We start from the raw sequence: 15,769 nt of genomic DNA on the forward strand, positions 1-15,769 counted from the left end.
CATGTCCCTGCCTTGAACGGGACTAGCCTGCCAAATTGGTCTCACCGCCCGACCCGCCTAAGCCACTCACAAGCCACTTCTCAGGACCGCCTGTAGAAGCCTGGAGAGCAGCGCTAAACATGCCAGAGGATCGCTAATAGCATTTATTGGCCAGCAAGGCTGAGCTGCGGCCAAGTGGCCTCCGTAATAATGCTAGTAACCTCCAAACCTACCGAGCTTCCAATATCCATTCCCCCTCGCTCAATATGGCCTAGGAGATGCCATGTCGACCACCACCACCATGACTTTGCAGAGCAAGGTCGGCGTCTTCGCTGGCGCTGCCTTGCTGAGGTTCATCCTGTTTGCCGCATTCCCCAGCCTGCCCGATCTGCTGACGGGCCGCGTCGAGATCTCCACGCCCGTGACGAGCTTCAAACGATGTAAGGCGCATCGCGAACCCCACCGCAGAGACACGGCAATTGAGCTTGATACGCTGACTATCTTTCGATTTTCGCTTTTGGCGACATAGTACAAGAGGGACTGTTCTTATATAACCACAATGTTTGGCCCTACGACGGCGGTGTCTTCCACCAGGCGCCGTTACTTCTCCCGCTATTCTCGCTGCTTCCAGACGTCAAGACATGGCCCATCTTTACAGCAGTGTTGTACATCCTCGTCGACCTTCTCAGCGCATATGCGCTCCTCGTAATAGCAGATTCGGGAGAGGCCGGCCAGTCGAGACTCTACACATCACCCCGGCGAGCGAAGAGGTCCTCTGGGCTTCTGGTAGCTGCGGCGTATGACAGCCCCCAAACACGAGAGTGAATTCGACGGGCGTGCAATTGGTGCTAACCGTAGCGATATAGCTTCTTATTCAATCCTTATACCCTCGCGACATGCATTGGTCGTTCAACCAGCGTCTTCACAAACTGCGCGATTCTCTTTGCCATTGCAAAGGCCCTCTCTGGCTCTCCCTTCAACGCCATGGTCGCCATCTCGTTCGCCTCCTATCTATCCATGTACCCGATTCTCCTTCTCCCACCTCTTGTTCTACTCGCCTATGACCGCCAATCTGAAAAGCGACGTATCGGCTCCGTCATCCAGTTCTCGATTAAGGCTGTCTTGATCGCCTCTGCCTGCATCTCCTTACTCTTGGCCATGTCCTTTGTCCTGACAGGCAACTCATGGGACTTCTTGGCTCGAACATACGGCATTCAACTCACCTTGTCCGATCTAACTCCCACCGTCGGGCTATGGTGGTACTTTTTTATTGAGATATTCGACTCTTTCCGAGCTTTCTTCTTGGCCGTCTTCTGGCTACACCTTGTGATCTATGTGGGTGGCCTCTCTATTCGACTACGAACCCAACCTCTGGCTGTCTTGACGATTCTCCTGGGTATCTTCGCTGTCTTCAAACCATACCCATCCATCGCAGATACCAGTCTGTTCCTCGCCGTGTTAGCTTTATACCGACACCTATACCCCATTATGCGATATACCTACGTTGCCTCTGCCACCATGCTATACGCGACTTTCCTCGGCCCTGCATTTTATCATTTGTGGATATACGCTGGTAGCGGCAACGCCAACTTCTTTTATGCCATTACACTGGTGTGGAGTTTGGCCCAGAGCTTGTTTGTATCAGATTTGACGTTTGCCGTTCTAAGAGATGAATGGGAAGTGGAGAGGCCAGAAATGGTGGGCAAGGAGGTTCGACAAATATAGAGCGATTACGCTACCCGCTAGAATGAAACACTAATAGATTTCAAAGTAGCTGGGATATCGATTTGCGGATTAAACATAAATACAATAGTGGTGAGAACGGCTCATAAGAAGCAAGCATTTATCATAGCGAAAGAAAACCATTAAATATAATGATATTACCAATATGTTGAGATTGTTTATTTTGTTTCTGTCCACTGCTTCTTTAATCTACTTCAGAGTCCACTTCCACCAGCTGTCCACCAGGCCCTCCATGATCTCGAGTTCCCAAATCGAGACCACTGGGCACTGGCTGATAGGGGCCCATGGCACTGCTTAGCATTGAACCAAGCTGTCCAAATTCGCTCAGCCGTGACTGCGTCCGCCTAGGCTGCCATGATTGAGTTGATGCTCCGAACGGCTGCATCGCCCTATAGGTTTGGAACCCATATCCAGTCGCCAGGCCGGTGAGCACCACGCCCGCGATCAACATCAGAGCTCTCTGGTCTAAGCCTTTCGTTTGCTGCTCAGCCCTGCGGCGCACTTCTGATGCGTACTGCTCCCCTACGTTGGGGAGATGGCGTAATATGGAGTCGAAAACACGACCACTGAAGCGAACGGCAGAGGCTGAATCTGGGGCCGCCCAGGGAAGGTCGCTTCGTTCGGTGATGCTTCTGGCAAGCATGGAGTCGACGAATTTGTGTAATCTTGGGGTTTTCGATTCTAGCCAGTCTTTGAGGAAAGCTCGGGGAACAGGAGGCTTCTGCATGAGAGCTAGATATCCGAATGCCAAGCAGTCTAAGGAAGTAATTGGAGCGTCGGCGAAGAATCGAGGGTGATCTTCACTCTCTCCCTGTATTAAATCATCCAGCACTGTAAGGCAGTCTTCAGTTAGACTGAATAGCCTAATTGCCGTAGCCTGCTCTGGCGTCATCTCCTCGTGGACAGTCTTCTTTGTCATCAAAGGTATATGCCGCCGAAACGTCTCAGGCAGTGCGTCTCTTCCAGCACTTAGATGAAGGCCACTACTGGGATCAAAATCGCTATCCAAATCGGCGAGGCCAAGATGCTCGGCACGCTTGATGGCTTCTGATCTAATCAAAGTTGGGACCGTCCACGTCAGGGGGAACGATAGTAATGAGCTATACGCTGGTCTAGTAGAAGTAGCCCAATTGGCCGCAGAGACATAGAGCGACAGGTCAACAAGAGGTCCTGCGTGAGCTCGCAAGTAGGCGCTATAGGCAACGCTGTCTGCCCGCTGGATTGGGCTGAGATTATGGTCTAGGCCATCACAGAGGTCTGCTGATGCGAGGTATTGGACAATGGGGTGGAATCCGCTTGTCCAGTTGCCTTCATGATTTAATGCCGGTAGGAGATCTAATCACTAAGAATCAGCACACTACACTATCACTTCCGATGGCAAGAAGCTATGGATATAGAATGTGTGAGTGATGAGAGTGATATTAATGGCTTACTCGATGGGCTGATGGAGGGATCGTTGCTAGGTATGAGGCGCCATGATGAGGTAGGCAGCACGTTGTGAAAGTAGGTTATAATGGCTAGACATTCTGCATCGATAGAGGGCAGCCCAAAAGCTGAGCCCCAGACATGAAGATCCAGCATCGCAGAGTTGTTGGGTTGCCACGTTGATGCTATCTGAACAAGTAAGAAGCTATCGCGGCAGTTTGCGGGCAGTGGCGTTTCAATAAATTCTGATATCTGCTTGTTTCTGAATTAATGCCGGATTTGCAAATAATTTTATGTGTCAAGGCGATTAAGATTGTTCGATATCAAGTCGTCGTTGGCTTTACGTTGAAAAAGGTTGGGACTAGAGCAAGATGCATCAATTCCCAAGAAAGGTTTGGTCGCTGGTCCACAATTTTGATTGTTCCGGTAATGCTACTGGTGCATGCACTTGTGATCGCCACTAGCAACGTCTTCAAAACTACAGAGTAAGTAATGGTATATATTCACTGAACAGCTGTGATAACTTATTCGATGGTATCTATTGGGTCAATTATTCAACATCTAATTAAATCAGCGATGAATAGTCGGAATCCTAAGAATAGGAAAGTACCGAAATATTCTGCTGCCATGCAAAGAACAGAGAATTGACTTCTACAACGGGATAATGTAGGTTTCCCAAAAGAGTGAGAAAAACCAAAAAAGATGATATAAAAACAACAATGTACTAAAAATTAATTTGTTTCTGTAGCATTATTCAATGGCAAAAACAGCTGATCGTAGTTGCAGGTGCCGGTCAGTTACTCTCTTTGGATAGACTAGATGCCTGTATCACATACCCTAACTCTCTCAGACAGTATGATACGGCCTTATTCGAGATTTCTAAACATAATTTCATAAGATTGGAACGCTATGAGTTTGACGCTTCGTCTATTCAAGACTTTTGATGTGTAATTGGCGCAAACAGGTCTCGCCAAAGACATCTAACTTTAGAGAGGTTGGCGGCACTCTTGATTACGCCGGTGCCGATTAATGACATTATTTATATCAAGCCGGGTAACAAGGAGGACATCAGGGTCAGAGCCACTCTGCAATTCCATATAAATCTGTGCCGGCCTAAGCCCGCTATTTGCAGCAGCGATAATCCGGGCTGTTGCTTTCAAAATACCGTCTTTTCGGAAGCTTGGCGCCGCTCCTGGCTCAAGTGGTTGGTGTTTGTGTTCATTAGCGCTGTCGTTGACTATACGTTGTGGGCACCAAAGACTACATGTAGCTTCCTTGGTCACAGTCATCCTAATTGCAAAGTAGAATGGGCAGCCAGTCTTTTGCGTGTATGTCTTCCTTCTCTTCGTCTCGCGGATCCCTTCCTTGGCCGAGGACTTGTACAACCTCCCTTTAGCATAACGGATCACAATCGTATGAAAATCACGGGCAGAGGGCTTCTTTTTATGAATTGAAAGGTCGTAGCCGGCTTCCTTACCGGCCTGCTTGACGTGGGCAATAGATTCTTCCCAGGTTGTGAAGGAAGCCTTAAAATCGATTCCATTGGATGAAAATGGCTTGCAAATAGCTTCAAAATTAACAGAGTTATTAGGGAGTGTTTATTTTGGACGCGTGTGGCCGGGACCGTTGGGCTCCGTAGACCGCCATGTCTTGGTTTACTAAGAAATAACTCGGCCGTCAGCCACTCCAGCCACTGTTGGGGTGCCGTGTAATCATTTCCTGTATATATATACACATGGCCATATGAATCTCTATCCATCAATCGCTATGCTCTTGTAAGAGGGGGGCTCAGTTGCCGTTTCCAGCAAGTATACCCATAGCTACTTTTACCTCATGAACCGCTACCTTTCTGTAAGCCCGAGGTCCACTACACCAAAGTCTCATTGCAAGTAGGCCTTAAACTGTATTCGTTTGGAATAGATTCTGTTCATCACGTGTATTATTTAACCATCACGCTACTTATAAATTATATGCGGACCGTCTTATGGCATTTGTCAAAACATTCGCCACGATATCTTAAAGTGGGGTGTCACTTGTACAAATCTGCTTCTGCGTATAATACGGCGTGATAGTAGGCCAAGTACAGATTGTATATCACCGATAGCAAGTTTTACACTTGAGATATGACTCAACAAGATCTGATTACAACGGCTCAGGCCATGTGCTACCAGCAGTCAGGAACATCAGGCCACAATTATGCTCTCATGTCGTCAGTGCGACCACATACTTCATCAACAAGAGATAACCATCATCAAGTCACACAGACCCAGTTAGATGGTCTCCAACTAAAGCAACACGTATAGCAAAGAAAGACACGCCATTCTCAAAAGGAGATACATGGTGGAACGTAGCCTAGCGTCTGTGTACGCCCCCCAACAATCTGAAAACTAACAAGATTCGAAAAGTTACAAGCATTCTTCCACGTGGATCGTCAAAACCCATGTCTCAATGGTTGCCAACTTGGCTCATTTCTCTTGTTAGTTAGCATTTGCAAATAGTTTTCAGCTTTAGCTCGTATCTAGCTTCTAGTCGATGACATGGGCTTCGGCATACAAAGAGTGACTAGGTAGAATACAAACAGATAGCAAGTAGCTATTAACAGCCCTGTCCTCCTCATTTCGCATGTGAAGTGGCTTGACATGGTGGAAGAGAAATCCGGGGGACCCTTGGCAAGACACTGAAGAGTATATTACGTATCATAAAAATACATCGCGCCAAGGCATCTTAATCTCAATAGTACTTGATAGACAGGTGCCTCGTATGTTCGGAGTAATAACCATATATGCTCCCATCCCGATATAGAAACCAGACTCAGACCATGTCTTGTCAAGATTGTCATTGGCACACAGATATCCGTTCTTCGTAACACAAGAGGGTGGGCATTTCGAGCTTTGTCAGACAACACATGCTCGTATAGAGCAGGGTGGCATGATGAACTTCTCGAAACAATCTATTTAGCGATGGTTGCACAATACAAAACCGTCATAAGCTACACGTCACACAAGTTACACTGCCTGCATGTACTACTTCTCCAGGCAGAACCCAAGGGTCATGTGGCACTGCATGTGGTACGAGAGACGATCACCACGCCTCTTTCGATGCCACACCCTGGCGAGCTGAAACGCAAGGGAACATGTCAATCATTCGCTCATCGTTGACTCAACCAAGCGTCCTCTCGAGCCAGGCTACTAAGTCCTAAACGGCATTGGCATTAGCCAACGAATACTCCCCTAACCATCCCTGGCAAAGACAAACAAGAGCAAGATCCTATCAACCATATCTATCCAAGGATTTGACGATATTAGCAGCCAGGGATACGTGGCAAGCAACTGTCCAGCCGCACAACCAGCACCAACAAATGCTGTAACAACAGACCAGGGCACCGCATTCAGCCGCGCGACCGCACGTGACGTCTCCTGCGTCTCAAGAAGATGATTTGCTCGTTGCACAACGAATGATGTTGCTGAGACGTGGCCCCCGGGGATCGCCGGGGCTCTCGTGGCATTCTGGGGTGCGGGATTGGGCTGATTGGACCATCGGGGTTGGCCATCGCAATCGGCATCGCATCGCAATTTTACTTCAGCTTCGAACCATTTGCTTACTTACATGCTGCACTGCACCCTGTTTTTCCAAACGCCCTTTTCGCCCCCAACAAAAAGGAGGGGCTTGGAGGGTGGCGAAATTTATGTTTCAGAATCACCCGGAGGGCTGCAGCAAGAGATAAACGGAACTCGCGGGTTCCTGCTGTAGCTGGACGATGGTGTCGCCAGAAACGGACCATCCTTGCATGCCCACCGCCATCAGTAACCATGTTTGGGGCGCTTTATCGCCACTGCAACGCCAGCTGCAGAGTCGCAATATAGCTGCGAGGGTTCACTTTAGGTCAGGTCGTCCAGGTCGAGCTGGGTCTAGGTCCAGGCACAGCTAGCGGGTTCGGAGTAATAATACACTGCCGTGCCGTGAAAGCAGAGCCACCAGCGTACTCGTATCAAGATCAACTTGCCGTGTCCATTACATCATGGATTTTTTATAATTTGTTTTACGAACCCCCTGAATTAATAAGACTCTGAAACATAAAATACGCAATTGTTTGTTTTTGTTTGCTCAGCACGTGCGATGCATGCGACAAAACAACTTCCCACACACCCCAAAACGCACATCGCCTCGCCCCCTTTAATCGTGCATGTGTTAATATTACGGGCTTCCATTTGTGTTCTTTTTCGTTTTCGCCACAGATATGCAGTGTTCAGGTTGTAATTAAAATTGTATGGGGAACGGGCTATTCCGCTTTCGATCTTTGCAGGGGTCTGCTTGCTGCAAGGCGAACGTCGATGCAAGAATGAGATTCCATAGTGTACAAGGTGTAATTAATAGTACATGACACTATTACGACTTATTTGCTCTACAGTACTAGAGGGAGATAACGAGCAGTTAGTTACTCCGTAATACTCCATATCGCTGAATCTCGGAAGAGCCCATCACAAGCCCGCCACCGTGATCCGATTTCCTTTCGAAATACTCTCCGAGTCATGAACTATTCAAACTAGCTGAAAAAAACGAAAAAGAAAGAAAATAAGGCCACGATCCCAATCTCATCTCCAGTAGCGTAGCTTCGTTATTGTCCCCTAATTAACACCAAATGGGCCCTGACTAGCACCGCCACCTCAAGGCGCTGTTTCTCTAATTCCCACTAGAAGAAGCCCCGAGAAAAAAAAGAAGATATTTTGGCATAAAAATTTGATAGCTTCAAGTTTAGGGAATTCTAGTAGCAATAGTCCGCTCCACGGCACTCGTAACCCAGCGTTAAGCTATCGTATTAGAGTATCTATTCTCGTCGCAGTTATCATGGGTATCCTGACAACATTCATGCCGAATCCAGTAAACTTGACTTAATAAAGGAAGAGAAAAAAAAAAAAAAAAGACGATTAATTAATTCAACACGTCTTATTCCAAAGTAGTGCATATTTTCGTAACTAATCAATATGAGAAACTGAAAATCCCCGGCGGCCTCCCCGTGATAGCCTCGGCCGAAAGAAAAACAATCGGTTCATTTTAAAGTCCCTTTTTTTTTCTTCCTTTTTTTGCCCTACTACTACGTTCCTCCCCCACATACCTAGACCCTGTTTTTTTTTTTTTTTTTTTTGTTATTTGTCCGTTACCAGCCACCCCCGGCCCTTCGGAAGAGAACGTGAAAATCGAGGAACAAGCTTGTTTTGTTTTGCTTTTTTTTTTACACGGTAGTCGCGGAAAGCACTGACTCTCCGCTAAAAGTAGTACATACCAGCTTGGTATTCTCAATTTTATCTCAGAGCCGCACCTAGCGGGTGTTATAGTGTAGTATGGACCTTGGCAAACGGAATGCGGCAACAAGGACTAAAAAAGAAAAGAGAGGCGTCTTGGCATGGTCTGAGTGATTTATATTGATGAGAAGGAAAGAGAAAGTTAAAGAGACGCCCAGGGTTTGCAACGTATCATGCATTGCTTCATCGGTATAAATCGATGTAAGTCGGAGATAGGACCATCTAGGCCCTTTTACCTTGTCGCAGCGTGGTATTCTAGAGGCGCAGCGGGAGGCACGAGATTGAATGCGGAACGTAGCACTGGCTGTTCTCTGAGTAATAAATCACCTTGCCCCATACTTGTCTCAAATTACAGGCGACCAGTCATTTTTTGGCGCATCGGACGATCACCCAACAAAGATCATAGCACCAGAATATCCTAGAGAGGAAAGAGAGACGAGTGGAACGGAACGAAGAGTTATGAAGTAATAGTAGCAGAAATGCTCAAGGTTTTCATTGCTATGTCTATGTTCGCCAAACGGGGCAAAATAAAGTAATCAGATAGTCTCAATCCCGCGTTTCAATCATTACTCTGCCCAATCGTATTCCCAAGCCCAAAAGTAAACAGGTCGTCAACATCCCAGGGTATTCCGCGACGCACCCACGAATGCTCCTTGATAGTAATAGTACAGTGTGATCCCTTCCAATTCCTAATCGTCCGATGATGTTCCCCTCCATCCGCCTTCCATAAACGTCAAGTAGATATGCATAAACGCCAAAATGAAATGATAAAGAAATAAGTAAAGGACGAAAGCGTCCAAAGTATTACATAGTATTAAGAGAAGAGCGTGTATGAGATTGAATCGCAATACAACACAAGTGAAGTCGAAGATGTAAAGAAAGATGCGCAAGTAAACCCGCTCGAGCCAGCGAAGACGGTGTGGAGAGCCAGGTGGCCAAGCGTTGAGAGCATGGTGGAACCTGCGGCTATGTGGTTGTGTTGTATTGAGAGAAGCTGTTGTTTCTCTGATTAATGCCGATGAGAACAGGGTTGATTATTCGATGTCGACACGCCGATGAGGCCCAGCTCGGTGGGGTTTTGTCGTAGCAGGTGTTACTGCATCTCGGCCGTGCGGCGAGATATGTCCAGTTCGGGAGAGCGCGTCGCATGTAGATTGTGTGATGCTGCAGCCCCGCAGTGGTAGAGGCTTTTGTATTACAGAGTAGTAATAGAGTGGTGACGTGCATCACAGATCCGCTTCGCATAGCAGATGGCTCGCGATTTTCCCTTTGCCGACTGGAACCCTGCGTCTAGTCCCCCACGAAAAAGGGGAGTAGAGGCCATTGGGGTTCCGCATCTCAAAATATAAAAAGAAAAGTTGAAAACCTTGTATATATGTGTGGAGTTCCGGATAGCCCATGATAATGTGTAGCCATTCTTGTCTGAAGTCGAATGATGGTCCTCAGAGAAGTGGTACTCATTTAGGCAGAGGAGGAAGAGGTCGGCTGGGTGGGGGACCCGGGCAGGGAGGAAGGTGAGAAGGTCGCTGGGCAGGCATTGTGAGGATATAAAAAGCTGTGAGGCTTGAGAGTTGTGGTGTTGTTGTTGAGGACGGCGAAGAGGCGGTCCCGTGTAAGTGGATGGTCGAGTGGGTGAGCTTGAGCGAGGTATGCACTGGTGCAAGTAGCAAGTTCAAGTCTGAGAGGCTTTGGTAGGAGGAATTGTAAGATGTTCCTTGTTGTTTCTGATGCTGGTGATCTGGAGAGTGAACGGTTTCGTGGAGAGAAGCGAGGGCAAGATGTCCTTATGTATTTTGGAAGGCAAAGGCAAATCTGACGAGAGAGAGCGTGCGAGTAGCGCAGCGCCAGGGGGTCTCTGTTTAGTGCTCGTACTCAGTGGGATTTGGGGGGGCGTGCAGGGCCGAGGGGCGTGCGGAGATCAAGCGCGCTTTGCTGAGTGCTGCTTTTTGCTTTTTTTGCCTTGGCATACCTACGTCAGCCCAGTCTGTCTCGGCGCGAGTACCAGCGGGGCTTGTACCTCACGAAAAAAAACCCAGACCGCAAGATGGATGGCAGCCCCCACAGGCCTTCCCGTGTGCCCGTGCTCGATACGGATCAACTCATGCTGGGCGCTTCTCACAGCTGATGGCCATCCCTGGTCGTGACGCAGCGGCCAGCCCAGCGGGGCCTGGTAGGAAATTGAAACAGGCACAGGGGGGGGAGAAGCTTTGAGTCGAGCCCTGATCCCTGCTGCTGCTGAGCCCGGGGCCCCTGTCTGAGAGAGGAAAGCATAGCGGTGGGCGTTTTTGATGAGAGCGAGCGAAGAGACTCAGACAGCGAGATACGAAACGGTGAGGTGGCTTTTTTTTTTTTTCTCTTGGTGTGTTTAGGTTTGTTTTTGGCTTGGTGGTATCGCTGAGCTGGCCTTGTGAAATTGGCAGTCCTCCCTTGCATGCTACGGTACCCAGATAAGGTAGAGCCAAAGGCAGTAATGCTACAGTACTTGGCTCGTACGAGCGCTCACCGGCGGCTGGCGGTGCTGGCGACTGCCTGCAGTACACACCTGAGCCTGGTGTCAGTTGAATGGCAGGCTGCCGCCTACTTACCGCCGCTGCTACGCCGGCGCCTCTGGGACAAGGCAGCCAGCCGAGGCCAAAGATAGAACGATTGCTGCACGCATAGACTGATTGACTGATTGACTGACTGGTTGGCTGATTGCTGCTCTCTCCTCTCTCTGCGCCCCCTTTCCCGTCTCCAGGCCTCTCTCACCAGTGTAAGACCTGTCAACTCCACGCCCAGTAGCGCGCCATACTCGTATGTACTCCAGTCGCCAATTACCGTATTACACACTCGCTGGATGGCGCCTTTGCCTCAGACAAGGCCTCGACTCTCCCCAGCGCCCTCTATCGGGCGTGCGAACCCATTGGGAACGGCTACAGGGCCTCTCTCGCACTTCTCCGTGCTATCAAGTCAGTCAATCAAACATGCCAGGCCCACCCGTCCCTCCGTTTCTCCCCTTAACGGAGCGCCCAGCACTTCGGCTCCACCGTATGGAAGTCTTCTGGAAGCCCTTCTTCCTTCTAGTGCCGAAATTGTCCATGCTGTGGAGAAAGGGCTAGCACGTTTCAGCGCCGCTGCCCTTCATTTTGCTCGTTCGTTTTTGCCGTCGGCGCTCTGGCCACCGCCAGAAGAGGGCTGCACAGCCAGAAAATCGTGGGGCACCAGGGCCACTTCTGAAATTGGATGCTCACCCCAGACTGGAGCCATGCAGCTGAGGCTGCGAAAACGAAATACCTAGCATGGCGAATAGTGAGCGATGCATTCCACTCCCGTACTGCATGCTACACCACGCACGCGCATAAGGGAAAAAAGGGTGCTACTAAGACAGGGGATTCTCTTTTCTGCTGCCGACAATCCCTATTCTGATCGTCCGGCGGCTGTTTTGTCGTCATTAACCTGCAAAGTGTTCATGCATCAGTGCATGTGCGATTTTCGCAGTAGCCACATGTATCGCGAATCACACTCGAGACCTGCGGGCAGCTACAGCAACCAGAGAAAAAAAAAGTGATCAGGTGCCTCGCCAGCAGAGAGCTGCCCCAGCGTAGGCGGCTTGGCGGCCACAGACCCCTGCTCGCGTTGGAGCCTCTTGCGCTGGTGGCCCCGTACGGTAACCCGATGGATATCTGCAATGAACTACTTCTCGTTGACCGCCAAAATCTCGTCCAGGCGGTAAACAGATGGCTGCTTTGCATGAAAACTGGTGGATAGTATGGAGCTGCGCTACGAAGCAATGGAAGAAAAAAAACCTTCTAGCGCATTTGCTACCCGATTATGGATCTCTTGATGACTTTTTCATCTTCGTTTTCTCACAGGCGGTGTCTCAATGCGGCGATGCGGTGTAGATGCGATGCGCTCCTCGTCCGAGTGCGACGTCAGAGGCCAGCGTTGGGTGATCCAAATGCCTGCTTCCTCTTTCTGGATGATCTGCAGGGCTGCCACAGAAGTAGATCGCGATTATTATTTTTGCGGGGCGTCGGGCTTTGGACGTCGTCTCTCTTGTCAGCTGCTCCTCACTGGACGGTTGGACGGCCTGGACGTTTTTTACCCTGGCCAGCCATCCATCGGCTGTGAAACGGTTCTGTCTTGAGCAGCTCAAGGGTTGTCTACTGTATTACTTCTCAACAAGTACTCCGTACCTCTTGGCCTGGTTGAATGGAACTGAGCTTCTCCGATGTCGTATCGTGGCCTGACGGGCGCTTAGATGCATGGCCTGCTCGTGTTGTCGATGTTATCGCCGAGGCTGCGTGTAACCCGATCATGAGAGCTACCCCAGCTGTCTTGCGGCTAATAACAGTGCTGACCAGTTTGCATTGTCTTTCTTTTGGTCTCTTGCTCAATTCAGAGCCCAGCTATAACGCACCGGTTGCAAATGCTACTGCAGCAGCAAAAGGATCGCCCACTCCATCCGGGAGACGACCGAAAATCCTATGCACTACGCATGGCATCACGACTCAAGCGCCTAGCTCGCTTCTCACCACATTGCGGGACGGTGCAGAGCCGAGAGCTTCGGTCAGGCCTGGCATCGGCAATCGGCCTCCATACTATGGGAATACGACCAACAACGAGACGACGAGAGTGAAATTTTCAGTGAGCCGCCCGAGGCTTTGGTAACGGCAACTCAGCATGAATGGATCCTGTCCCCCACCCTACGGTCCCGTCTGGTGCTCGTGACCGCTACCGCGGACCCAAAAATAAGCTAAAAAGATGAAAAGTCGATGATGACATGGCCTTTTTGGCGCTGTATGCGTGTGCTTGCTGTGCTGGCCGTTGTTAGCGTGCAATGCGGTGTGTTTAAGAACATTGTCGCCCGTTGTATGTCAAAAGTGAGCTTTGGGGCGAGATGCTCCGTCAACATGCGGCGATTCACCACGCTGAACCAGGCCAGCCAGTAGAAAGCTCGTCTCTCCCACCCTGCGTGCTGCAGCCTTGCCCTACTTGAGCCACGTTCTTAGCATCATTCCCACGAACCTGGAGTCGTCTACTGGGCTGTTTAGTAGTTCGCCCGCTGTCAGCGTGATTTGTGTGACAGATTTGCGTGAGTGTGTGCGTGAGTGTGTGCGTGAGAGCCAACGAATGGACTAACACCGCTTCATCCCTGCACGGTCAATCTTGTCTCCCATCGTCGGGCTTCAACATGCGGCTTGGCTTGGGCATGACTCACATGGCAGCTTCAATATGCGAGTTTGATGCGAATAAGCTGTCACTCAAATGCCCGATTTAGCCAAATTTTCATTGGGGTACGCTCATCAAAAATCCCAAGCTCCCCGCTCTGCTCTCACTTGGACGAAAAAAATGCTACCCTAATATTGAAAACTGTGGGGATCGTCTCTGGTGTTGAGATGTAAGGGATTGACTTTTTTTTTTCTTTTTTTTTTCCCCGGAGCATTCATTACCCGCCAGAAAAATAGCCCGATAGCTCCCAATGCAGCCTAGAATAGGATTGCGCTGAACACATGCATCTGTCTATCGATGCACGTTCCAAATTAAGAGTCATTCGGGGCGGGGCAAACGATGAAATCATACTTGAGGCTCCTCTTTTTATTTTTTTGCTCCTTTTACTCGGTGTGTGCCCGCTGTACTGTAGTCCTAGTTAGTGGTAGGCCTATACTGTTTGTGCTGTGAAATTTCCCAACACGCCCTGCCAGCCCAGCCGAACCCTGGGTTGTTTGCCCAGGATCATCGCGGGCATGGCATGCGTTGGGGCTAGTTTTATTGGCACCTTGCATTTACGTGTTGCTTAGTCTTTCACATTTCATCATCTGGACAAAACTGCCGAGCCCATGTGTACATGAGTACCTACGATAACGATCGCCTCCCCAATTTTACCCTTAGACCACAGGACGAAAGGACAAAAGATAGGCCACAACCCTTTTTGTCTGTAAAGTGGACACCGTCTGCTGGCACGGGCAACAAGTTGAGCCTCCGGATATATCCGGGGCCCAGCCCACTCGCCACATCGCCTCTCTCTCTCGACGATGAATGAGCCTAGAAGGAAAAATAGAATCATCTTCTTCTAGCCTGGAGCCCACCTTACTCAGTAGATGGCAGCGCACGGGGCAAGAGAGATGCCATTCTTGACTCGTTAGCACGCTTCTCCGTTATCTCACAACACAGACCACCACGAGGCAAGAGACATGACAGGGCTGTCGGTAAGTCGGATAAGGCGTCATCCTTTTTGCTCTGGTTGGTGTGTCTGAGCCACCCCGCGACGGGTACCTGGCCTGGAGGGTGGCCAGCCTGACAGGCCGTTTTGGAATTTTTTTGACGTGTGTGGATAGGATAATAGGCTGTCATTTGTTGCCTGGTAGGCAGGCAGCCCTGCTTATCAGTTTAATATTTTTAGCCTCATATGCTTTTTTTTTTTTTTTTGTACTCGCATGTGATGCGAAATAACGACACACGGCATATATTAAAGGTAAGACATTTATGGCGTGGTTTCTTTTTTTAAGATGCTATGCTTCGGCGCCGTGTCCCTACTCCAATGTCTCACTTTACTCGACATTAGCAGCAGTGGCACCAGTATGTGGATATGCGATTACAACAGGATACGTATGTATTAGAAAGCAGAGCGGGATTGAGGCTGTTTCGGTATCTGTTGATTCCGCCAACCCTGTTAATTTACTTGGCCTTTTTTGCCTCCTCTCTTCGTGCCTAGCACTAGTTGCTAGCTGTTACTTGTGCTTAGCATGTAAGAGAAAAAAGGGCACGAAAGTCTCACCTTTCTTTGACAGATCGGCAGTCGGTGTGCTTTGGGCTAGCAGCGCCGCTAGTTTAGCTGGCCAAAAAGAAGGATTCAAGCCCTTGGGCCGGTAATACTTTGTGTGCTCTTTTCGTAAATAGAAACCAAGAGTAGCAGTCACGAAGGATGCCTTGTGTAGAGCCCGATCGACTGCATCGTACCCGGTTCCCAAGTGTTTGTACGCCAAGGGTGAACCATGATAGGGTAGCATCACCATCATATCATGACATCGACCACCACACGTAATCCTCCGCTAAGGACTGTTTATAGCACCCGCAGGATTCGCCTTGCAGGAAGGAATACAGCAAACCAATGCATGCATGCACTGCGTACGAGGGCTCCGTATCTACGCACGTGCAGCCTCTGTTTCCTCCTAGTGCCGTGGCAGCGTTCGAGCTAAAAGCTGGGCAGCGCTGTTCGTGATATCGCTTGGCTCGACTCCGTCTCACCACTAGCGCTCCTCTTAATCTCCCAAAGCGGTACCAGCCGAATCGGCACCCATTGCCCAGGCGGCGCCACACGCCTCTCTCTTACAAGTACAAAA

The 15,769-nt window shown here is 49.5% G+C and overlaps 3 protein-coding genes across 3 annotated transcripts; 2 read left to right on the plus strand and 1 right to left on the minus strand.

Annotated features, from left to right (window-relative positions):
- Positions 1-140: 140 nt before the first annotated feature.
- On the plus strand, positions 141-1,866 carry GGI43DRAFT_397620 (GPI-anchor transamidase subunit GAB1). The gene is made up of 3 exons (XM_083205128.1): positions 141-419; positions 509-776; positions 846-1,866. Exons 1-3 carry the CDS (start codon positions 263-265, stop codon positions 1,702-1,704), a joined length of 1,284 nt encoding a protein of 427 aa, XP_083063132.1. The 5' UTR covers positions 141-262; the 3' UTR covers positions 1,705-1,866.
- On the minus strand, positions 1,806-3,501 carry GGI43DRAFT_283956 (SAM complex subunit SAM37). The gene is made up of 2 exons (XM_083201269.1): positions 3,156-3,501; positions 1,806-3,057 (listed from the first exon to the last, which is right to left on the minus strand). The coding sequence occupies exons 1-2, from the start codon at positions 3,301-3,303 to the stop codon at positions 1,907-1,909; spliced, it is 1,299 nt and encodes a 432-aa protein (XP_083063133.1). The 5' UTR covers positions 3,304-3,501; the 3' UTR covers positions 1,806-1,906.
- Positions 3,502-14,702: 11,201 nt separating this feature from the next.
- On the plus strand, positions 14,703-15,460 carry GGI43DRAFT_284026 (uncharacterized protein). Its single transcript, XM_083201270.1, has one exon. The coding sequence runs from the start codon at positions 14,913-14,915 to the stop codon at positions 15,297-15,299; it is 387 nt and encodes a 128-aa protein (XP_083063134.1). The 5' UTR covers positions 14,703-14,912; the 3' UTR covers positions 15,300-15,460.
- Positions 15,461-15,769: the final 309 nt, after the last annotated feature.

This window comes from Trichoderma evansii (assembly GCF_050947405.1).
Source record: "Trichoderma evansii strain SZMC 28006 chromosome Unknown GGI43scaffold_4, whole genome shotgun sequence".
Lineage (NCBI taxonomy): Eukaryota > Fungi > Ascomycota > Sordariomycetes > Hypocreales > Hypocreaceae > Trichoderma > Trichoderma evansii.